Consider the following 24,726-nt stretch of genomic DNA (forward strand, 5'->3'; position numbering starts at 1 on the left):
TTCCCACTGCGGAATAACCACTCAGCTGATCCTGCAGATATTTTTCACATTTGGTTCACATCCTCCCTTCTCAGTGGTTGCCTACAACCCTGGAGAAGACCAGAAGCCCTACCTGGACAAGTATCTGAGGTCTGCTGTCTAGCCATGCCCTGATCTTTTTTATATGGGGTACCTGTAGATCTTTCAAAACACTGTTTTCACAGAAGGTGTTCTGCTGCTGCTTCAAGCGACCTGTAAGGCAGCAGTAAAGCCTTCCCTAAATGCTGATAATTTTCCTTGAGCATCATTGTTCCCAGAGACAATATCACACCTAATGCTTATTTTCACAGCAGATCTGTATAAAAATCTTTGTAACTTGTCAAACATTTAATATAAAAAGTTTCTATGACTTGTTTTAGGCTTTGGGTTTTTTAATTTTATATGGAAGCTCTGCACTGACTTAATGGCTTTAAGGCTAGGCTGTTTTCTGTGAACAGGTTAGAGATGATGTTAAATTTTGTTTACACAGAAAATGAGTTACATCTTAGATGTGGCATGAATGAGGATCCCTGCATGGAAGAATAGTGATAACATGCAGTGGTAGAAGTTTGAGGTATCTGAGATGGGAAAGACATTTCTGGCACGTGAAACAAACAGTGCGTTGGGTAGAGGATGGGGCAGATGTCCGGCCTCAAGACACATTTGTACTGCAGCAGCTACCCTGACATTCAGTGTGCTTCCGTCAAAATTCTGTTGTTTCATTTTAATTAGCCGCTGTTCCCCTGTTCCCTTCATAGATTTAAAAAAAAAAAAGAAAGAAAAAAAAGAAAAAAGGAACAAAGAAAGGAAGACAAAACTTGATATAAATCAAGTGTTGATCATTTGGGGAGGGAGGTAAGAGTTTCCTTTTAAGTCTAAAGGAGGAGGAGAGTAACACAAGAGGACACCAGAATCTGCCATTTACCTAGAGATTTCTCACTAAAGCTCTCAGAGACAATCCTTTAGTTATGTAAAAAGTAACAGGAACCCAGGTATTCCTGACTCCTAGCTCTCTTGCTTAGTCCAAAAGGAAATGCCTAGTACCTGGCTTTGTTCAGTTGCCTACTAGGCAGTTTTCCCTGCCTCTTCAGAGGGGCAAAGAGTGGCTCACCACTGCAGCAATTGCTTTTGCAGCTGTAAACTTGTTAGCAGGCCTCACTGACTAAACAGGTTTGGAAATGAATCTGCTAGTTTTCAGCTGCTCTGGCACTGGAAACATCCTGAGGTAAATCCAAAAATCCTTCTTATGTGGAGCAGGTGATTGAGTTACTGGCATTTCTTCCCTTTTGAATGGCACAGAATGAGACATTGGTGTGGTATCTACTGGTGTAAGCAGTCAGTGTCAGAGAAACGCTTAAATCTGTATGTGGGGTAACATATACTATTTATTGTTCTCAGTGTTACGTCTCTGCAGAGCTTCAGCTCTGCAGCTTTGGAGACCTGCTGTCAGGCAAGGAGGAGGTAAAGGGAGCCACAGGGTCACAAGCGTGTGCTCCCAAGGAAGCTCTAGCAGCTTCTAATGAGCATGATCAGCTGCTCTTGACTCAGCGTGCCTGCAGCCTTTGCTGCGACGACCTGTTAATTAGGCAGGGCTAAGCACCCTTTTAGCTGGTGCTCAGGAGAGGCCCCTGTAAGAGGCAGGCCTAGACCACAGGTCCCAGAGTACAGCCAACAGTTACAGCAGTTTGTAAAGAAGGGGTCCTCAGTTGAATTTGTACCCCTGGAACAGCCTCAGACATGATACTGACATGCCACAGAGTACTTTCCCACCAGGTGTTGGAGTAGTTGTCACTGCTAGGTTAGAGCTCTGGATGGTGGGTGCAGCCCTCCAAGGCTGCAGGGAGTGCCTGCGGTCTCTCTCTGACCCCAGGTGAGATGGTTCTCTTCCTGCAGGAGGTATGCTGCCTTGGGGGATCTGTGCTGCCAAGAGGAGGAGTTACAGGAGGAAGTGAGCAGGCTGTGCAGCATCAGGGAAGAGGAAAGGGAGATAGACGGGATCTTCTCTGAGACTCAACAGCTTGAAGAGCCACCACCCCCAGAGAAGCTGGCAGTGTCCACCCCTAATATGAAGGTAAGTGCAGCCTCTGGAGAATGGCAAGGATGGAAGCTGGCGACTTCTGGCACGAAGAGGAAGGCTCCTACCTCACCTAAGTTTGTACCCTTACAGCTACAAACAAACAACTACAAAATAGGTTCACCGCCCTCAAAGTTGAAGAGGAGCCTCATGTGCCTTCAAGCAAAGGATCTGGTCCACCTGACCCTAAACCATGCAATACTACCAGGAAGAAACAGTGGTTAACTGTAATGGGTGACCCCTTGCTACAGGGGACAGAGGCACCCATCTGTTGACCTGACCTATCAACTAGAGAGGTTTGCTGCCTGCCGGGGGCCTGGATCCAGGGTATTGTGTAGGGACAGCTGAAGCTTGTCTGACTCTCTGACTACCACCCCCCGCTGATCTTCCATGGGGGCACAAATGATACTGCTAGGGGAAACTTTGACAGTATCAAAAGTGACTGCAGAGCTTTGGGGGCGGTAGTCAAGGGCCTGGGGGCGCAGACGGTGTTCTCAGTCATGCTGGTGAAAGGAAAAGATGTGAGGAAGAAGGCAGTAATGGTACATGTCAATAGTTGGCTGCGGAACTGGTGTTGGTGACAGGGTTTGGTGTTCTATGAGCATGGGACCCTGTTTGCAGACCAGTCTCTGCTTGAGATAGATCAGTAAGCAGGGCAAAGCTATTTTTGCCAATAAGGTGGCTGACCTCATAAGGAAGGCTTTAAAATCAACAAAATGGAGCTTAAGTGGGGTCACTTCCAGGATTTGCATATAAGCAAGGAAGTGCCTACAAGGCACAATTACGGAGAAATGCCCAAAACCCTGTCTAGGACGTGAATGTGCTGGGGTGCCTCTTTAAAGTGCGTACTAATGCGTGCAGTGTGGGAAACAAACACAATGAGTTAGAGATTTGTGGGCAGTTGCAGGGCTATAATCTTCCTGGGATCACAGAGACATGGTGGGATAGTTCCCTCCCATGACTGGAGTGTTGCAACGAAGGGATATAGGCTCTTTAGGAAGGATGGGAAGCAATGATGATGAGGGGGTGTTGCCTTTTATGTGAGAGAGCAGCTGGCGTGCATGGAGCTCTGCCTGGGGATAGATGAGGAGCCAACTGAGAGCTTATGGGTAAGGATTAAAGAGAGTAAAGGTAAAGGTGATATTATAGTGGGTGTCAGCTACACACCACCTGACTAGGAAGAGGAAGTGGATGAGGCCTTCTACAGACAGATGGGAGCAGCCTCACATTTGCAGGCCCTGGTCCTCATGGGAGACTTCCACCAGCCCGATATCTGCTGGAGGGACAACACAGCAGTACATAAGCAATCCTGGAGGTTGCTGGAGTGCCTTGACAGTAACTTCCTCCTCCAAGTGACAGAGAAGCCAACAAGGAGAGGTGCTCTGCTGAACCTCTTACCCACCAACACCTTGTTGGGAATGTGAAGATCAAAGGCAGCTTTGGCTGCAGTGACCATGAGGTGGTGGAGTTCAGGATCCTGAGGGGAGGGAGGAGGGTAAAAAGCAACCTCACAACCCTGGACTTCAGGAGAGCAGACTTTGGCCTCTTCAAAGATTTTCTTGGAAGAGTCCCGTGGGATAAGGTCCTGGAGGGAGGAGGTGTCCAAGAAAGCTGGTTAATATTTGAGTACCACCTCCGCCAAGCTCAAGAGTCATCCATCCCAATGAACAGGAAGTCAGGCAAAAATACCAGGAGGCCGTCATGGGTGAACAAGGAGCTCCTGACCAAACTCAAGCACAGAAAGGAAGCATACAGAGGGTGGAAGCAAGGACAGGTAACTTGGGAGGAATATAGAGATGTTCTGGGAGCCTGCAGGGATGAAGTTAGGAAAGCTAAAACTCAATGGAATTGAATTTGTCTGGTCATATGAAAGAGAACACAAGGGCTTCTGTAAGTATATAGGTGACAAAAGGAAGACTAGGAAAAACGTGGGCTCAGTGCTGAATGAGATAGGGGACCTGCTTACATAGGACATGGAAAAGGCTGAGGTCCTGAATGCCTTCTTTGCCTCAGTCTTTACTAGCAAGACCATCCTTCAGGAATCCCAGAGGCCAGGGGAAAAATGTGGAGCAAGGAAGATGTACCCTTGGTGTAAGAGGATCAGGCCAGGGAATACTTAAGCAACCTGGACATACATAAGTCCATGAGCCCTGATGGGATGCACCCACGACTGCTGAGGTAGCTGGCAGATGTCATTGTGAGGCCATTCTCAATAATCTTTGGTAGATCATAGGGATTGGGAGAAGTGCCCAAAGACTGGAGGAAAGCAAATGTTACTCCTGTCTTAAAAAAGGGCAAAAAGAAGGACTCAGGGAGCTAAAGGCTGGTCAGCCTAACCTTGATCCCTGGGAAGGTGATGGAGCAGCTGATCCGGGAAACAATTTCCAGGCACATGAATGATGAGAAAATCATCAGGAGTAGTCACCATGGCTTCACCAAAAGGAAGTCATGCTTGACCACCTTGATAAACTTCTACAATGTAATGACTGTCCTGGGAGGTGAGGGGAGAGCAGTGCATATTGTCTACCTGGACTTCAGAAAAGACGTTTAACACTGTCTGCCATAAGATACTCACAGAGAGGGTGTTGATGTATAGTGCGGATAGGTGGATTGAAAACTGGCTGAATGGCTGGTGTCAGAGGGTGGTTATTAGTAGACCAAAATCTAGTTGGAGGCCAGTAACTAGTGGTGTATCCCAGGGGTCAGTAGTGGGTTCACTCCTGTTTAACATCCTCATTAATGATCTGGATGATGGGGCAGAGTGTGCCCTCAGCAAGTTTGCTGATGACACACAACTGGGAGGAGTGGCTGATGCACCAGAGGTCGTGCTGCCCTCCAGAGGGACCTCCACAGGCAGGAGAAATGGGCTGACAGAAGCCTCATGAAGTTCATCAAGGAGTGAAGGGCAAAGTCCTGCACCTGACGGGGGAACAACTCCACGCACCAATACATGCCGATGTTCATGTTCAACCCCAAGTTGAACAGGAGGCAGCAATGTGCCCTTGTGGCAAAGGTGGTGAATGGTATCCTGCACTGTGATAGGACGAGTGCTGCCAGCAGGTCAAGGGAGGTGATCCTTGCCATCCCCTCAGCACTGGTGAGACCACACCCGGAGTGCTGTGTCCAGTTCTGGGCTCCCCAGTACAAGAGAGACATGGACACACTGGAGAGAGTCCAGCAAAGGGCCAGTAAGATGTTGAAGGGACTGGAGCATCTTTCCTATGAGGAAAGGCTGAGAGAGCTGGTACAGTTCAGCGTAGGGAAGAGAAGGCACAGGGAGGACCTCATCCAGATATATAAATACCCGGAGGGAAGGTGCAACGAAGACAGAGCCAGGCTCTTTTCAGTGACAGGACCAGAGGCAATGGGCACAGACTGAAACACAGGAGGTGCCCTCTGAACATCAGGAAACACTTTTTTCTGTGAGGATGACTGAGCCCTGGCACAAGTTGTCCAGAGACGTTGTGGAGTCTCCCACAGTGGAGATATGAAAAGTCATCTGGACATGGTCCTGGTCAACCAGCTCTACGTGGCCGGCCCTGCTTGAGCAGGAGGTTGAACCAGATGACCTCCAGAGGTCCCATCCGACCTCAGTCATTCTGTGATTCTGTGTGATTCATAGGGCCAATCAGTTACATATCTTGATAAAAGTAATGACAAATAACTTCCATTTCCTTTTCAACCTTAGGCCTCACACGGTGATAAATTGCCTAATGCTTCTGCTGAAAAGGTCTCTAGAGTGCTGAAGTACCAGTAGTGACCAGGGTAAAGCTTTTTAACCAAATTCAAGTGCTATATGAGGGAGCAGAATTAGGCCAGTGAGTAATACTTACCAGATGATTTTGCCATTGCTTTCAACAGGGCTAGTATTTTAGATACGCATCTCTGAGAGCTCGTTCTGTGATTTACTTCTGCTATCAGACCTAGATCAGATTGTTCAAAACATGGGCAGTTCCGACATTTAGTATCCTGTGCACAAACTCTAAGAGGTGGAATCCCTGACTTTTCTAACTTTTTTTTTCCTTGCGATCATGCAAAACCTTTTGTGCAAATGTGTATCTTAATCCTTCTGCTCTTCCCAGAGTAGGGTGAGGTACGCGCTTATCATACTGTTTCTGTTGTATTGTCCTCTGATTTTAGAGTTAAGTATGTAGTTAAAATATGTACTATCTCACCACTGGGAAGTTACACACTATACTTTTATCAGTTGCAGAACTCCATCACACAGCAGTAAGCATGTCCCTGCAGAGCAATGACAGCAAAAGCAACAGGTGCTATTTACCGTGAGTTCACTTACCACAAGATGTCACCAGTGTCAAACATAAGAAAGTACAAAAACAACTTCACAGGCTAATTATTCAGGAACTATATTTGCAAAGCTGATTTGCAAAATACACATCCTGTCAAAATCATCACTGTTGTAAAAATTGGGCCTGTTAAAGCAAAATTTTTTGTAATACATACAAGTGACTGGTGGTACCCCAATGTATAGTTTTTCTAAAATCTCATCTACCACTGTTCCCTCTTTACTAGGCCAAAATTATTATAAATGTGGTGTTTGTTATTTGTGCTTCCTGCTGTGTATGTGCACATTGTGTCAATGATACTGTTGCTGTGAATAACACTAGAATGACTAGAAAAACACTAGAAATGGAAGTTCAAGAGCTTCAGGCACATGAGAGGTCTTTGAAGCTAAGAGGGGAAAGAGATTCCCATCTGCCTCCAACTTTAAGTAGAAACATTCTCTTAACTGCATGTTGTGTCTTTGAAAATTTACCTTGACAATGCTGTGAAGTGAAACAAGATTTTTTTTTTTTTTTCTAGAATTAATTTTGAAAGGGCAAAGCATATTCCTAGAACAATTTTTAGGGATGAGGTGTGAAACATTTTTCAGTGGTGTGTTTTGGCACATCCCATTAAGGTAACCGTTGACTATTCACAGTACTCATCCAAAACAAACTAAATGCCATCCTCCTGAGGTGTTTCCTGGTAAATACTGTATGCAGTATCACTCGAATTTATTTGGAAAACACAGTGTTGTAAGGCAGTGGAAAATTTGTCGTAGCTCTGAGGTGCTCAGCACGGTCACTATGTCTCAAGTCCCGCATCTTTATAGGGAGGCATCAGCAACCAAATACGACCTCTCAAATTGGCAGTCTCAGTCTTCCTGCAGACCAGCAAGGCAAGGCATACAGGTATCATGAACAGGGAGAGCTGCAGAGGTGCCTCTTTTCTTTGACATTTGTCTGTCCCATGACCTGATTTGAGTCTTCTTTAAAATATCTTTTCCAGATGCCCCAGTTACTGTTAAATCGCACAGAGTGCAGTCAGGCTGTTTGCTGCTTCCCTGTGGCAGCTCAATGAAAGTCTAGTTCTCTTGCCCTTTCCTTATGTCCTAATTACTGCAGTATCATTCTTTCCATAGGATCTGGCATTAGATCTGTTTCCTCCCTTGTCATCTACTAAGGAGCTATTCAGACATCAGTTTTACTGACTGCAGTTGTCACAGAATGCCATAATATACCATGAATATTGGAAGTACTGGAACTAATTGCATTTGGATGAATAGTGGAGTGAAAGTATGAGCAACATGAAAGCCCACCTGTAACTTCTAAGCGTAAGTGTTCAGCTCGGCACTGCCTAACTAGGCAGTAATGACAAAATACCTGGGTAGTGTAAAGTGGACGTACAATGGAGCAGTATGTGTTCTATTGTAGTCAGACTGTCTTAGCCTCACTTTTCCATCTACTTCATCTTCTTGTTGTACATTTGATACCACAGAGAACAAGCCTCTCACCAGTGCTGCCAGTTTCATGACGAAGCAGTAATAAACGCATTTTGGAGAATGTAAAGCGACAGTGTAAAGAGAGCTTTTGCCAACATCAGTGGCAGACACAGGGAAGAATGCAAAACTTGCAAAGCTCTCAGATCCAATCTCCACAATCTATTATCTAAAGCAATTCTTGGCATTAGCGTGAGCAGTCACCAATGTCTCTCTATGTCTTTTTTTCTTACCTTTTTACAAACTCATCTTCTTAAAACAAACTGCGTGCTGCTCGGATGAATACACATAGGCAGAAATATTCTCCCTTTTCTGCAGAAAAAACTGTTAAGTAAATCTATAGTATTAACACAAGAGAGGTCTTTCCCTTTTTATTTGCGTTACACTGGTTTCTGAATTTATTCTGTCAACAGGATATACTAATGTATTGAATAGCAATATTCAAAATTCTGTGTTGCTTGTTTAGGATGAAGCTAAATGTAAGAATTCAGAGACTTGTTCCAACATTGCTATTCACATGGTGGAGCTGCCAAATGGAGATTTGATAAGGTAAACATCTTCTCAATAGCATATACTCACCAGAAAGGAGGGACATCAGTCTCATTCTGTGCCCAGTCTTTCTCCTATCCTAGCTGACCTCAGAAAGTAAAATGTTAATGCATTATCATCTGCAGTGAGACAGAGCACAGGGGAAAGAACAGTGGAAGGAAATAACTGAAATATGAGGCCAAGGTACCAAGAAACTGAACAACTGGATGCAACTTGAACATACACTTGTGAAAAAAGACAAAGAAAATCCCATCCACACACTTTACAACAAACCTCAAAAGAAAGAAGGACTTGCAGATACTGTGCCATTTCTTATCAGCTTTGATTGAAAGAAAGCCCCCAGCCATTATTTGTTGAAAGAGCAGGTTCTGCAGTGATATCTCTGATCTTCCCAAAGGAAGAAGCAAAATGGCAGAGGACTGTGAAATCCAGCTACTCAAAAGTTGAGTTTCCATTAAGACTGTTCTTGAAAGGCACTTGAACATTGCAGCTGAAACGGAGGTTCAGCCATACACATTTCTGCCACCAAGAGGGGATGTCCCTGCCCCCCTCAAATGAGTGACATGCTGAGTTATAGACAATTGTCATCGTATGGCTATGTTGGTCCTCAAATGTAATGGTTACGACTTGAGGTATTTGTCCTAATTTTAGAGCTACATGAACCAAAAGGCCAAAAGCCAGAGAAGCTTCACTGAAGCAGGAAGTGCAAATTTCGTATCTGAAAAAAGCTGGGAGCCCACAGTACCAGCAATCTTCATATCTAACTGAAGGTCCTGCAGTACGTGACTGGCAAGAAGAGGTAATACAGATGCCTGATTTCGTAGAAAGATATGGGGCAAAGCCTTGCATGAGCCAAGAGCCAGGGACCAGGGCTCTTGGCTATGGAGGATTTTTGAGTTTTTAAAACTTTCATCCCATATGCCCTTATGCCATGTCTCCAGCATGGGGTCATCTGCGCCTTGCACAAGGGCTGGAGGCTAATCTTTCCTGTCCTGAGCCTGGAGTTCCTATTTGGAATTGAGTTCACTGGGGACTGGGCTGAAGTGGATGCAGGGATGGCAAATCCACCTACACTGCGATCACTGTCACAGACTGGGTCTTCACTAGGAAGAGGGTTTTTGGCAGTCCTGTGGACTAGTCAGAGCTCAGTGGCTGTCTCATTTCTTATGGGATCGCTGCATGCTACAGTCCTATTGCTTTTCCTTATTGTTGCCATGTGCGTGTTCTTCTAAGGTTGGCATTTTATTCTGTTTTTCCATTATTGCAGAAAGCATTGCATCTTGCAGAACCATACAAAGACCCAAGTCTGCTGCAGTCGCTCTTCATGATCAGCCTGTCGGGACAGGCCCAGAGGTGGGGGCCTCTTCATTCAGCTCACTTTGCATGTCATGGGATTGCACCAGAGGCCCCTTGGTGGCCTCCTGGAAGGGGTCTGTAGTCCTCAGGTGTGTTCTAGCATGTTTGTGTCCCTCCACCTATTCGTGGCCCTCTGCTCTCTTGATGTCCCCCCACCCCAGCCATGTAAGGCTCGTTATGATGCCTGGTAATGTTCAGAGGCCTGAATCTGTCTTCTACTTTTCTTTAATTACTTTCCATTCACATTTGAACTTTACTTAATCATTTCATTCACTATTATTAAAGAATGTTTTATCCATTTTATTACTGTGCTTTATATTTACATGAAAAAAACCCATACATGTATAGAGGTGTATATATACAAAATAGTGTCTGTAAGCATAAATAAAATATATACTTATACTATTTTGTACACTCCATTATATACATACATTTCTATGTATGTGTATATATATGTCTTGGGTGCTCGTGTGTCTCGCTAAGGATGCAGGTGCACAGCAGCCCCTTGGTATGGAGTCATGGCTACTTTAGAAAGACCAAAGGCCCAGGCTTTACTGCAGAGCATGATGTTATACGGCATGGAATAGGCCTTTGGTCGATTTGGGTTGTCTGTCCTGCATGTATTCCCTTCCAACCCCTTGCCTATTCACTCGGGGACACACAGAGAGAAACAAAGACTCGATGCTCTGCATTAACCAGGGGCTACCCAAACATGGTGGAGGCTCAGAGGCCAAGGCCTCACACTGTTGGGTATGGTTGGGACCGGCCATGTCTGGCACCGGGCAGCCACGGCCTCTCCTCACAGAGGCTCCCTCGGCAGTCCCCCCGCTGCCAACACCTGGACACAGACACCCAATACACCAATGCACTGGGCCAGGGTGTCTGGAGCGGCACAGGTGCCTGGGCAATGACAGGCAGCAGACTAGGTGGAGGGACTGTGGCCGGTGGAGGAGCCGTGGCAGGGACATCTGCCGAGAGGCTTTCCAAGGCCTGTCTCCTGGTCAGGGCCTCTGCATTGGCGGCTCCCCCCTCTCTTTGCTCGCATGGTATGGAGACAGTGCAGTGATCCGTCTTTATCCTCTTACAGGTGCTCACTCTCATCACGACCCGGCAAGGCCCTGCAAGCTGGCTCGCCCCAGAAGGAGCCATTGCCGTGTCCTGGGTGCTCGTGCGTCTTGTTGAGGATGGAGGCACGCAGCAGCCCCTTGGCACGTGGTGGGGCCACTTTGGTGGCTGAAAATCCCCTTGACGATGCGGAGCCAGAGGGGCCGAGTGGGCCAAAGCCCCATGCAGCCCCAGCCCCTGTCACCCAGAGCCAGCGCCCCCTCCTTGCCCACAGAGAGAAACAGAGGAAGCCTCGGTGCTCTGCAAGCACTGTTCAGCACCGGCTAGAACGCTGGTGTGTTTTCAACACTGTCTAGTCACAAACGCAAAGCACCGCGCCAAGTGGGCAGCGGGGTCTCTCTCCACCCCCCCACTCCCCTCAACATGTGATGAACTGACAGCAACCCCCATTCCCTGTCCACCTGCGCTGCTCGGGGGGAAGAGGTAGGGAAAATCAGGAGTGAAGTTGAGCCCAGGAAGAAGGCAGGGGTGGGGGGAGGGTGTTTTTAAGATTTGGTTTTATTTCTCATTATCCTACTCTGATTTTGATTGGTGAAAAATTAAACTAATTTCCCCAAGTCAAGTCTGTTTTGCCCACGATGGTAATTTGTGGTGTTTAGTTGCCGGCTGGGACTAAACCACGACACCGGTGTCCTCACGAAGCCTCCTCAGGCTTTTCTCCGGTTTCTTTGCCCAGGGTTGGTCTTCAGTCTGGCGGTAGTTGTGGGCTCCCTCCAGAGACGCCTCAGCACAGGCATCTCCACCATGTGAGTACAACACTGGTACAGTGTGGACACGGCAACAAGAGGTGCCAGTGGGTCAGGGTGAGCACGGGGAGGCTGGTGGTGCTCCCCAGCAGGAGACCCTGGCTCCTCCAAAATTGCTGCTCCTCAGCTTGGGAGAGACAATCCCCCTATGCAGGGCTCTGCCCTTGAGTGCTGCTAAGCCCAGGACTCCCTCTTTTTCAGGAAAGAAGTCATCACCTTGAAAAAGAAGAGGCTCTTCACGATCCTGATCTTGATGACCCTAGGGGCTCTTGGTCAGTATTCGCCTCCTACCAGCGGAGGCACAGAGGCACGGAGTGCGAGCTTCAGTGTGAGGGAGTGGAGCTGGTCGGGCCCTTCCAACCTCCCACGTCTGCAACTCAGGGAGCTATCAAAATGCTCACTACGCGCAGAGAGGGGAGGGGAAATGGGGCGTAGCTGTGGGGCACCCAGCGTGCCCGGAAACCAGGGCTGTGCAGAGCCCCGAGGCCCAGGGAGAGGGTCCCTGCTTGGAGCCACAAACTCTCTCTGCACCCTTTCCCCAAGTCCTCAGCCAGCCTCTTGCCACCATGGTGTGGGAGGAGACGGTGTGACTACAGGAATCGTTAGAAACCCTAGTAAAATAACTCCCTCTCGGTGATGTGACTTACAGCTCACGCCTGCTGCGGGACCTTGATGCTGATGTGGACGCTGTGGACAAAGGATGTACCACAGGTGAGTGACTGCAGTTGTGGGACAGGCAAGTCCCGCAGAGGAGCAGTGTTGGCAGTGGGTGGGTAAGTCACCCTGTCACCAGTTCCAGGCAATGACCCAGGAAATCAGCAGCAACTTCTGCCTTCCTTTCCTAGAGCCACCGGCTCGGGAAAGCCCCGGCAGCTCTGGGACTCAAACGGAGAGCCTTTCTCTTTCAGGTGCTGCTGGGGCAGCCTGCAGCCAACCTGAGGTCCCTGCGGTAAGAGCCCTCTCCTTTCTCCCGACCTGCAGCACATTTGGTGGGGTAGCGGTAGATGAGCCCGTGCTATTTGCACTCACTGGCACAGCACCAAGGGTCATGCCTTTCGGTCCTGCCTGGGCCTTTTGGGAAACCTGGAGGGGAAGGGAAGTACTCACAAACTGGGGAAAGAAAAGGGGGCTCGAGCCCCTCTGTCTCTGCTCCTCCCAGGCTTGGAGGCTCCGGGAGGGGCTGGGCAGCTCTCTGACAAGATCTGCTTTCCCGGTGTCTGCAGGAACACGCTCGCTCTGTGGGGGGAACAATCGCAACAGACGCAACAGCTGAGGGATGAGGTGGCACACCTGGCTGCAGAGATCGGCACTATGAAGAAGGTGATCCTGCACTTTGGGAAAGGGGGCTGGGACGAGCAGGGCCCAGCACAAGGCGCTTCCTGGGCCAGTTGGTGGGCTTTTCCTGCTCGGCCATCACACCAATCCCTTGCCAGGGGCTGCTGGTTGAGCTTCTCCGCTGTAAAGCCCCTTCTCCTGGCCAGGTCTGATGTGGTCATTTCCGTTGTTCCTTTGTGCCTTTCCCAGGAAGTTCAGCAAATGAGGGAGGCAGTGTCTGCAACCACACAGATGTCTGATTGGGCTCTGAAAAGTGCAGGTACGGACAGACCTCGGACCCAGGCAGTCAGCTCTTGTCGTGCTGGGCTCGTGCTTGGTGTTCCCGAAAGCAGGCTGTGCTGCAGACTCTGCTCTCCGAGGCAGAGGCAGCTGGGACCAAATCACGGGGCCCAAGAGCATGACTCTGGCAGAGCAGCTCCCTAGGGCTCACGCCAGTCCTGCCTTCGGGATCTTGGCTGGTGCCCCTCGCATGCCCCTGGCAGCATTTTTGCCCTCTCCCACACCGTGGAGCTTTCCTGGGGAATGAAAGCGTATGGCTGGGTCATCCTCTGCTGTCCACACAGTGGGGCCTTTGCTTTGGTCTGCTGCCCTTCCCGTGGGGCCTTGCTGTCTCCCAGTATCCACAGACCTTCTCTTGGTGCGGCTGGGAGAGAGACGACACTCTTACTGGGCACGGGATCCCCTCCTCTTCCTGGGGCACCTCTCAGCATGCAGTGCAGTGTGCAGGGCTGGCAGGCAGCCTTACAAGTCACCTGCAGCCACAAGGTCCACTTAGACTGGGGCCTCTTGCAGTCAGCTGCTCTCTTCTCCCTGCAGGGGCTGCCATCGACCTGCACAGATCATCCAGCAGCTCTGCATGGCTCTGCAGGGTGTTTTGGTTCCTGTGTGCTCCACCCCTTCTGGATACCTTTGTGCAGGTACAGCAGCAGAAGCCATCAGTGCTGCTTCTCTTGCCTCTTACAAGGTTGGGGCAAGCCCTGGGGCTTCTCCCCTCAGGCCAGAGGTGTTGCTCAAGGCCATGGCACTGCTCACTGACACCTGAGGTCGCACACAGGGCTTGGCTCCCTAGAAAAGAGCAGTTGCCCTCAGAAGGGGGCTGAGCTGAGCTGAGCTTCCTGCCCACCATCCCCGGTCACTGCTGGGTGAAGGAGCTTCTCCTTGGCGACCCCATTTCCCTGCCACACCTCTGATTGTCCCTTTCCCCAGGGGGTGGTGGAGGGTGGGGGGAGGCTGCAGAGCTGTTGGCCAGAAACAGAGCTTTCTTGAAAGCCCTGACTCGGGTGCAGGGTATCAGATGTTTCCCACCGGCTGGCTGTTTCCCTCTTTTCCCGTCCGGGAAGACGGCGGGGTACTTCTCTCTGCTTCCCAACGCGCCATTCATTTTGAGCACAAGCACAGCCCACAGGCACAGTGCCGCCAGTGCTTCTGCCTGCATGGGAGCACAGTGGGCCCCATCATGCCCTCACATTCGTTGCTCTTGCCCTCTGCTTTCAGACGGATGCTTCCCCGGGATATTGCTGGCCTTTCCAAGGGTCTCGGAGTGAGGTGCTAATCCGGTTGCCTGCACAAGTATGACCAACGGCCGTCACCATACAGCACACCTCCAAGATAGCCTCTCCGCTGGGGACTGTCAGTAGCGCCCCCCGAGATTTCACGGTCTCAGTAAGTCTCTGCCGGGCACTGGGGGCTGGGACCTGGCCACGGGAAAAAGCTGTAACAGAGACTTGCTGCTCTCTGCGCATCTGCAGAGATTGGTGTGCTCCCAAGCACGGCCGTTCCCCGAGGTGAAATTTCAAGGGACACACGGGGTGTTGTCAGCCCTCCTTAGACTTGCTCAGTGCATTTTGGCCCAGCACCTCCGGGCCCCTGAGCAGCACACAAGGAGGAGACTTAGCCCAAACTCATCCTGCGCTGGACCATATTGGAGCCGCAGGAGTGGGGTGCAGATCAGGGGCAGGATCTGGCATGAGTGTTTCCTCGTGGTCGGGTTGAGCCTGACCTGCTTCCCTGGGCTTTATCTCCAAGGGACTGGATGAGGAAGGCAAGGATGAAACTCTGCTGGGGACATTCACCTACACCGCGCATAAAGAGCCCACCCAGACCTTCCCTCTGCAGGTACAGGAAGTGCGTGCGGGCAAGAGGCCAGGGCAGAAACGCCGCTTGGCCAGCAAGTCACTTGCAGAAGGAGTGTGCATGGTCCCTGCAGGGGCAGGGTCCCCACCCTGGCTGAGAAAAACAGTGGTGGGATCGGGAGGGACAGTGGCATCTGGCAGGGCGGCAAAAGCAGGACGAAGGCCGCATTGGCCCCCACAGCCGACTGGGTCCCTGGAGCTGCCTGGCTGCACCCGCTGGGCAGGCGGTGGCAGGGAGGATGCCCAGCACCTTGCCCCAGCAGCAGGACTTTCCCTAGGGCCCCGCTTCCTCGGCACCAGCGAGCCTCAGGTTTCCACAGCTGCCCGCCACGCTCTCTAAGGCCAGGCGTTTTCTCTGCAGGGGCACAGGGGTCCATTGCTGCCTGGGTGGGAGAAGGGAAGGAGGGAGAAGCTGCCTCTACGGCCGGGGCATGACCTGGTCCCGGAGCAGGGGCCAGGCTGGCAGAGGAAGACGCACAGAACCTGCTCTCACTCGTTACACCCCAGCAGTGACGCTGCTTTTTGATGTGGTTTCTTTGCAGAATGGGAACCCCAGAGCCTTTCGGTTTTTGAAACTTGGCATACAGAGCAACTGGGGAAAACGAGGATACACTTGCATTTATCGCGTGCAGGTGCATGGGAAGATCGTGGGATCGAGTGCCATCAGCCAGACATGTGTGGAGACCCTCCCTCACTAAGGATTAAAGAGGAAAATGGAGAAACAGACCAGAGGGATGTGGCTGTTAGTCTGGTGCAGAGCATGGTGTTTCAGAGGCCCTCTCAAAGCAGCCAACTTGTGCCTTTCGCAGGCTGAGGCCTTCCTCAGGCTTTCCGCTTTCTCTCCGCCAAGGGGATGCGTCCTAACGGAGCGAAAGGAGGCCACACTCCCGTAGCCTTTCCTTGCCTAAGGTCCTCGACGAAATCCTTTGGCACGAGGGCCGGCCCCCCATCTTGGCCCGGGAAGGAGTCATCGGAGCCTGGCAGCGTTTGGGGGTCCTGATCCACAAAGCACGGGCCCATTCCATTCAGGGGGCACCTTGGCTCTGGGGACTGACTTGTGGCCATGGCTGGGACCCTTGAGGGGTCTGAAACTCCAGCACCAAGGCTCCTGCCAGAGTTTCACAGGCCCTGCAGTTACTCCAGTCCCAGGCCACGTCGGGTCTAGGCTTTGGCCATATCGTCCACCGGCAGCTGTCACAAACCCACACCAACTCACTCATTCGGGGACCTTCTCCCCATGTAATACACTTGCCTGTGAGCAACCTATTAAGTACCGCTCCTCGTGTCAAAGGAAAAGAAAGGCAAAGAAATCACTTAGGAGAGGCAGCCCTGCTCCCTTTGGACACCTCTCCCCGCAGCCTGCTCCAGGGCAGCCATTTCCTTCCCCTCTCTCCTCCCACCTTGACATGTCTGCTCCTCTCTCTCAGCCCTCCCCACCCTTTAGGAAACACCTCTGATTGGGTCAGAGCCACAACACCCTTCTCTGATTGGTTCTATTCTTCACATGGTGGGTGGGGTCGGTTCTGGCCCTTCTCCAGCTGACTGGAGCAAGCTGTGACCGGCTCAGGGCAGTCCCAGACTTCTTCCTGCACAGCGCGGCCTCCAGCGCCCCAGGGCACTGTGAGCCACCACCTCCCGGCTGGAGGAAGCTCGCCGGGTCCTGGTGGCTGTGTGGCCATGGCAGGCACGCTCCTCCCAGGAATAACTGGGCCCACACAGCTCCTGGAGAATGGCTGCGAGGGCTCGTTCCTCCTCGCGGCATCAGCTGGCAGGTGGGACACACAGAGCCTAATGGAGGGCTGCGGAGACGGTACAGGGAAGCCAGCAAGGGCTGTGGGCAGAGCAACAGCCCCGGAGCTTGAGAAACCTGCCGTGAGTGGGGAAGAGGCTCAGCTGAAAGCCCCTCTCTTCCGCCTTTCGGTTTTTGAAACTTGGCATACAGAGCAACTGGGGAAAACCAGGATACACCTGCATTTATCATGTGCAGGTGCATGGGAAGATCGTGGGATCAAGTGCCATCAGCCAGACACGTGTGGAGACCCTCCCTCACTAAGAATTAAAGAGGAAAATGGAGAAACAGACCAGAGCGATGTGGCTGTTTGTCTGGTGCAGAGCATGGTGTTTCAGAGGCCCTCTCAAAGCAGCCAACTTGTGCCTTTCGCAGGCTGAGGCCTTCCTCAGGCTTTCCGCTTTCTCTCCGCCAAGGGGATGCGTCCTAACGGAGCGAAAGGAGGCCACACTCCCGTAGCCTTTCCTTGCCTAAGGTCCTTGAGGAAATCCTTTGGCACGAGGGCTGTCCCCCCATCTTGGCCCAGGAAGGAGTCATCGGAGCCTGGCAGCGTTTGGGGGTCCTGATCCCCAAAGCACGGGCCCATTCCATTCAGGGGGCACCTTGGCTCTGGGGACAGGGTCTGGTGGGGGCTCACATGGGGTGCAGCCATGTCGGGGACCCTTGAGGGCTGTCTGAGGTGGGTGAGGAGGCCTGAGCAGCCCGACCACCAGGGCGGCGGGAGTTCCTGGCTCAGCTCCCCGTGCCCATGTGCGGCCCCAGGCACAACTCTCCGCTTCTGCCTTCTGCCTTCCGCTTCTCTTTAAGAGAGCCACCGTTCCCCCAGCCTGAAACGCAGAAAAACAGCCAGCTCCTGGCTGAATGCTGTACACACAAACATCTGCCTTTGTCCGGGGGGATTTACCCAGTTCAGCTCTACAACTTCAACAGCCAGTACGCAAGGGTGTGGACCTACACCCATTCCTCGCACACTGGTGTCAACTCTGAAGCCTCAAGCTGACGGCTCCACCGTCACCCCTGTTACTCTGCTGACTATAGCAGTAGGAGGCCTGAAGACCAGCGTAATGTCCCTCTCACTCCATCGGGTGCAGCTCTGCGGGAAAGCTGGGGCACCCCTGCTCTCCTTCCACCTTGCTTTCCTCATTTGCCTTTGAATGTAATGTGGGAACAGGCAAGTTCAGGTGCACAATTACATTGTCATCGAGCTGATTCACAGGACAGGGTGGGGGAGGTTAGTGGGCTGCTGCGTTACAGTTCCACTTCCACTGTCCTCTGTTGGCAGGGAAATGGGATGGCGTTGGTGCAAGCATCATTTCCCATGGAAGTCTCTGTCAGAAATGCTTGGAAGAAAAGCATCTGCTCAGCTGTCTGCAAAAGGGCGCCTGTAGGCTTAGAATCATACAGTGACTGAGGTAGGAAGGGACCTGTGCACAGCAGCCCCTGGCCCATGCCCGGGGCCACTTTGGTGGCCGGAGCTCCCCATGACGATGTGGAGGCAGAGGGGCTGAGCAAGCCAAAGCCCCATGCAGCCCCAGCCCCAGCCTGGTGTCACCCAGAGCCAGCGCCCCCTCCTTGCCCCATGGGGACCCCCTGGCTGGCAGGGTTGGCCCTGCCCAGGCAGGGGGAAGGCAGGGGGCCCTGCTCAGGATCCTCCCTAACGCTGTGCTGCTATCCCAGATGCCCAGTGCCCTCAGGGCACCCTGTGCCCCCATGCAGGGACCCTCCTGGTCCCCCGGGAGACTACAAAACACACAGCAAGCACCCTCCTTTCTCTAAACAGGCTGTGGTGGGTTCACCCCAGCACAGCGATGCCCAGCCAGTCCCCAAGCAACAGCTACTTTGGAAAGACCAAAGGCCAGGGCTTTCTTGCGGAGCACGATGTTACATGGCATGGAAGAGCCCTGTGGTCAATTTGGGTCGGCTCTCCCTGCTGTGTCCCCTGTGTCCCAACCCCTTGCCCACCCGCACAGCCTACTCGCTCGGGGACACAGAGAGAGAAACAGAGGAAGCCTCGGTGCTCTGCAAGCACTGTTCAGCGCCAGCTAAAACGCTGGTGTGTTTTCAACACTGTCTACTCACAAACGCAAAACACAGTGCCAAGTGTGCGGCGGCGTCTCTCCCCGCCCCCTGTCCCCCGGCAGCTCTGTCTGTGATGTCACAGCCATGACCTCACACCGTGCGGGGCCAGGCCTCTGAGAAGTCAAGACTGGCCGCCCTGCACCACGCCACTGTGGGCCACAACCTCCCGCCTGGAAGGAGCTTGCCTTGTCCTGGTGGCCCTGCGCCCGTGGCAGGCGTTCTCCTCCCAGCAATCGGTTTGGGGCTCTCGCGGCCTCCCCTGGGCAGGCGACACTCCAGCAACGGAAGGAGGACACACAAGCTTGCAGGGAAGCTTCGTTTCTCCCCAGGATGAGGAGGAGAAAGGCTCCTGCAAGAGCACAGGGCGCCGCCCTGTCAAGGAGGAGAGCTGGCAGCAGCGGATGTGCAGCTGGGGCTACTCAGGTCATCGAGAACAGGTACAAGGGTTTGTTCCTCCTGGGGACATCAGCTGGCGGGTGGGACCCACAGAGCCTAAAGCGAGGCTGGGGGGACGCGATGGAGAAGCCGGCAAGCGCTGTGGGCAGTGCAACAGTCCCAGGGCTCGGGAAACCCGCCACGAGTGGCAGTCCTGATGGGTCTCTCCTGAGGGAGAGAAGCCTTGGGGGTGTTTCGGAGAGGGCTCTGGCCCTTGTGCTGCAGGGGCCCTGGGAAGAGGTGGGGGCTTTGGAGGAGGGCAGCTGCTCCCCACTCCCCAAAGAGCGCCAGGCCTCTGAGATGCCTGCCCAGAGGCAGGTTGGTGCTATGGGGGCCGGGGGGCAGTCGCGGTAAGGAGCATCTGTGCCACCCCGCTCTGCCGTGTCTTCTGCCCTGTCTCACCACGGCAGGGACGTCTCCTGGGAGGCTTCCCAAAACCTGTCTCCTGGCCAGGGCCTTGGCTCGCATGGCACGGAGATGGCGCAAAGCAGTGCTCCGTCCTTCTCCTCCCGTAGGTGCACCCTCTCTCAGGAGGACCAGGGCACCAGCTGGAAAGGGCCAGCACACTGCAGCTGTAGCACTGGAGAAAACGAGCGTAAGTTCAGCGCCGCCTTTCACGCCACGTTTGCACCAAGCCTGCCTGACTCAGCCGGGACCTACGGCCCTGCAGAACCAACGTCATCCTGCCCCAAGGGAGGCCTGGGGCCACCTCGCCAATGTGACCATGACGGAGCGGGCTACCGTGTCTGTGTCTTTGTGGGACACTGTAGTAACCACGGGGTACCCCAGTACAATAGAGGCCAAGGGGCCAAAGCCTCGTACCACCCTGCCTCCCCAGGCACGCTGTCAGTGTCCTGCCTGTGAGGGGGTCCTGCCCGGCCCTCTGTCCCCCACTCCCAGGGGGTCTGCACCCACCTCCCCGCAGGCGTCTGGCACACGCCCTGACGGGCATCCTCAGGAAGGCCCCTCAGGCTTTTCTCCGGTTTCTTTGCCCAGGCTTGGTCTTCAGCCCTGCTTACCGCCTGGCAATGGCCGTGCTCTCCCTCCAGAGAAGCCTCAGCACAGGCATCTCCACCCTGTGAGTACAACACATGTCCCGTGTGGCCATGGAGGCGGGGGGGTGCCAGTGGGTCAGGGCGAGCAGGGGGAGGCTGGAGGTGCTCCCCACCAGGAAACCCCCTGGCTCCCCTATAAATTGCTGCTCTTCAACTGTAAGAGAAAATCCCCCTGTGCAGGGCTTTGTCCTTGGGCACTGCTAACACCAGGACTTACTCTTTTTCAGGAAAGACATCATCACCCTGAAAAAGGGGAGGCTCTTCACGATCCTCTTCTGGATGAGCCTAGCTGCTCTCGGTGAGTATTCGCCCGCTGTCAGCGGAGGCACAGAGGTGCGGGTGTGAGCTTCAGCATGAGGGAGAGGTGCTGGAGTGCCCGTGGGGCCCTTCCAACCTCCCACCTTTGTGGGTCCGGGAGGTCACAATATGCTCGCTGCATGCAGGGGAAATGGGGTGTAGCTGTGGGGTGAAAGCATGCCTGGGAACCAGGGCTGTGCAGAGCCTCAAGGAGCAAGGCAAGAGTCCCTGCTTGGAGCTGCAGCCTCTCTCTGCACCCCTTCCCCATGTCCACAGCCAACCTCTTGCCACCCTGGTGTGGGAGGAGACTGTGTGGCTACGGGGTCTGTTAGAAACCCTAGTCAAGTAACTCAGGCTTGGTGATGTGAATTACAGCTGGTGCCTACTGCGGGATCTCGCTGCTCATGTGGATGCTGCGGGCAAAGAATGTGCCACAGGTCAGTGGGACAGTAAAGTCCTGCAAAGGAGCACTGCTGGCAGTCAGCGGGTGGGTGGGTGAATCTCCCCGTCCTCCGGTTCCAGGCAGTGACCCACAGAAGCGGCAGCAGCTTCTGCCTTGCCTTCCTGGAGCCACCGGCTCCAGGGACTCAAACGGAGAGCCTTTCTCTTTCAGGTGCTGCTGGGGCAGCCTGCAGCCGACCTGAGGTCCCTGCGGTAAGAGCCCTCTCCTTTCTCCTGACGTGCAGCACATTTGGTGGGGTAGCGGTAGATGAGCCCGTGCTATTTGCACTCACTGGCATAGCACCAAGGGTCATGCCTTTCGGTCCTGCCTGGGCCTTTTGGGAAACCTGGAGGGGAAGGGAAGTGCTCACAAACTGGGGAAAGAAAAGGGGGCTCGAGCCCCTCTGTCTCTGCTCCTCCCAGGCTTGGAGGCTCCGGGAGGGGCTGGGCAGCTCTCTGACAAGATCTGCTTTCCCGGTGTCTGCAGGAACACGCTCGCTCTGTGGGGGGAACAATCGCAACAGATGCAACAGCTGAGGGATGAGGTGGCACGCCTGGCTGCAGAGATCGGCACTATGAAGAAGGTGATCCTGCACTTTGGGGAAAGGGGGCTGGGACGAGCAGGGCCCAGCACAAGGCGCTTCCTGGGCCAGTTGGTGGGCTTTTCCTGCTCGGCCATCACACTCGTCCCTTGCCAGGGGCTGCTGGTTGAGCTTCTCCGCTGTAAAGCCCCTTCTCCTGGCCAGGTCTGATGTGGTCATTTCCGTTGTTCCTTTGTGCCTTTCCCAGGAAGTTCAGCAAATGAGAGAGGCAGTGTCTGCAACCACACAGATGTCTGATTGGGCTCTGAAAAGTGCAGGTACGGACAGACCTCGGACCCAGGCAGTCAGCTCTTGTCGTGCTGGGCTCGTGCTTGGCGTTCCCGAAAGCAGGCTGTGCTGCAGGCTCTGCTCTCCGAGGCAGAGGCAGCTGGGACCAAATCACGGGGCCCAAGAGCATGACTCTGGCAGAGCAGCTCCCTAGGGCTCACGCCAGTCCTGCCTTCGGGATCTTGGCTGGTGCCCCTCGCATGCCCCTGGCAGCATTTTTGCCCTCTCCCACTCCGTGGAGCTTTCCTGGGGAATGAAAGCGTATGGCTGGGTCATCCTCTGCTGTCCACGCAGTGGGGCCTTTCCTTGGGTCTGCTGCCCTTCCCGTGGGGCCTTGCTGTCTCCCAGCACCCACAGACCTTCTCCTTGTGCGGCTCGGAGAGAAATGCCATCAAGAGTCATGGGGATCCCCTCCTCTTCCTGGGGCACCTCTCAGCATGCAGTGCAGTGTGCAGGGCTGGCAGGCAGCCTTACAAGTCACCTGCAGCCACAAGGTCCACTTAGACTGGGGCCTCTTGCAGTCAGCTGCTCTCTTCTCCCTGCAGGGGCTGCCATCGACCTGCACAGATCATCCAGCAGCTCTGCATGGCTCTGCAGGGTGTTTTGGTTCCTGTGTGCTCCACCCCTTCTGGATACCTTTGTGCAGGTACAGCAGCAGAAGCCGTCAGTGCTGCTTCTCTTGCCTCTTACAAGGTTGGGGCAAGCCCTGGGGCTTCTCCCCTCAGGCCAGAGGTGTTGCTCAAGGCCACGGCACTGGTCCAGTGCCTGACACCTGAGGTCGCACACAGGGCTTGGCTCCCCAGAAAAGAGCAGTTGCCCTCAGAAGGGGGCTGAGCTGAGCTGAGCTTCTTGCCCACCATCCCCGGTCACTGCTGGGTGAAGGAGCTTCTCCTTGGCGACCCCATTTCCCTGCCACACCTCTGATTGTCCCTTTCCCCAGGGGGTGGTGGAGGGTGGGGGGAGGCTGCAGAGCTGCTGGCCAGAAACAGAGCTTTCTTGAAAGCCCTGACTCGGGTGCAGGGTATCAGATGTTTCCCACCGGCTGGCTGTTTCCCTCTTTCCCGGGACGGCAAGACGGTGGGGTACTTCTCTCTGCTTCCCAACACGCCATTCATTTTGAACACAAGCACAGCCCACAGGCACAGTGCCGCCTGTGCTTCTGGCTGCATGGAAGCGCAGCGGGCCCCATCATGCCCTCGCATTCATTGCTCTTGCCCTCTGCTTTCAGCCGGATGCTTCCCCGGGATATTGCTGGCCTTTCCAAGGGTCTCGGAGTGAGGTGCTAATCCGGTTGCCTGCACAAGTACGACCAACGGCCGTCACCATACAGCACACCTCCAAGATAGCCTCTCCGCTGGGGACTGTCAGTAGCGCCCCCCGAGATTTCACGGTCTCTGTAAGTCTCTGCCGGGCACTGGGGGCTGGGACCTGGCCACGGGGAAAAGCTGTAACGGGGACTTGCTGCTCTCTGCACATCTGCAGAGATTTGTGTGCTCCCAAGCACAGCCGTTCCCTGAGGTGGAATTTCAAGGGACACACGGGGTGTTGTCAGCCCTCCTTAGACTTGCTCAGTGCATTTTGGCCCAGCACCTCCGGGCCCCTGAGCAGCACACAAGGAGGAGACTCAGCCCAAACTCATCCTGCGCCGGACCATATTGGAGCCGCAGGAGTGGGGTGCAGATCAGGGGCAGGATCTGGCATGAGTGTTTCCTCGTGGTCGGGTTGAGCCTGACCTGCTTCCCTGTGCTTTATCTCCAAGGGACTGGATGAGGAAGGCGAGGATGAAACTCTGCTGGGGACATTCACCTACGCCGTGCACAAAGAGCCCACCCAGACCTTCCCTCTGCAGGTACAGCAAGTGCGTGCGGGCAAGAGGCCAGGGCAGAAACACCGCTTGGCCAGCAAGTCACTTGCAGAAGGAGTGTGCATGGTCCCTGCAGGGGCAGGGTCCCCACCCTGGCTGAGAAAAACAGCCAGGTGGGATCGGGAGGGACAGTGGCATCCGGCAGGGCGGCAAAAGCAGAACAAAGCCCGCGTTGGCCCCCACAGCTGACTGGGTCCCTGGAGCTGCCTGGCTGCACCCGCCGGGCAGGCGGTGGCAGGGAGGATGCCCAGCACCTTGCCCCAGCAGCAGGAATTTCCCCAGGGCCTGAATCCTCGGCACCAGCGAGCCTCAGGTTTCCACAGCTGCCCGCCACGCTCTCTAAGGCCAGGCGTTTTCTCTGCAGGGGCACAGGGGTCCATTGCTGCCTGGGTGGGAGAAGGGAAGGAGGGAGAAGCTGCCTCTACGGCCGGGGCGGGACCTGGTCCCGGAGCAGGGGCCGGGCTGGCAGAGGAAGACGCACAGAACCTGCTCTCACTCGTTACACCCCAGCAGTGACGCTGCTTTTTGATGTGGTTTCTTTGCAGAATGGGAACCCCAGAGCCTTTCGGTTTTTGAAACTTGGCATACAGAGCAACTGGGGAAAACCAGGATACACCTGCATTTATCGCGTGCAGGTGCATGGGAAGATCGTGGGATCGAGTGCCATCGGCCAGACACGTGTGGAGACCCTCCCTCACTAAGAATTAAAGAGGAAAATGGAGAAACAGACCAGAGGGATGTGGCTGTTAGTCTGGTGCAGAGCATGGTGTTTCAGAGGCC

General features: G+C 53.7%; 1 protein-coding gene across 1 annotated transcript; it reads left to right on the top strand.

Annotated features, from left to right (window-relative positions):
- The first annotated feature begins 19,299 nt into the window (after positions 1–19,299).
- Positions 19,300–24,647, top strand: LOC132320692 (sperm-associated antigen 4 protein-like). Its single transcript, XM_059833531.1, has 12 exons — positions 19,300–19,422; positions 19,936–20,015; positions 20,321–20,498; positions 20,703–20,773; positions 21,148–21,209; positions 21,386–21,426; positions 21,701–21,797; positions 22,003–22,072; positions 22,628–22,728; positions 23,311–23,478; positions 23,842–23,931; positions 24,492–24,647. Exons 1-12 carry the CDS (start codon positions 19,316–19,318, stop codon positions 24,645–24,647), a joined length of 1,221 nt encoding a protein of 406 aa, XP_059689514.1. The 5' UTR covers positions 19,300–19,315.
- The last annotated feature ends 79 nt before the right edge of the window (positions 24,648–24,726 follow it).

This window comes from Gavia stellata, chromosome Z (assembly GCF_030936135.1).
Source record: "Gavia stellata isolate bGavSte3 chromosome Z, bGavSte3.hap2, whole genome shotgun sequence".
NCBI classification, from domain to species: Eukaryota; Metazoa; Chordata; class Aves; order Gaviiformes; family Gaviidae; genus Gavia; species Gavia stellata.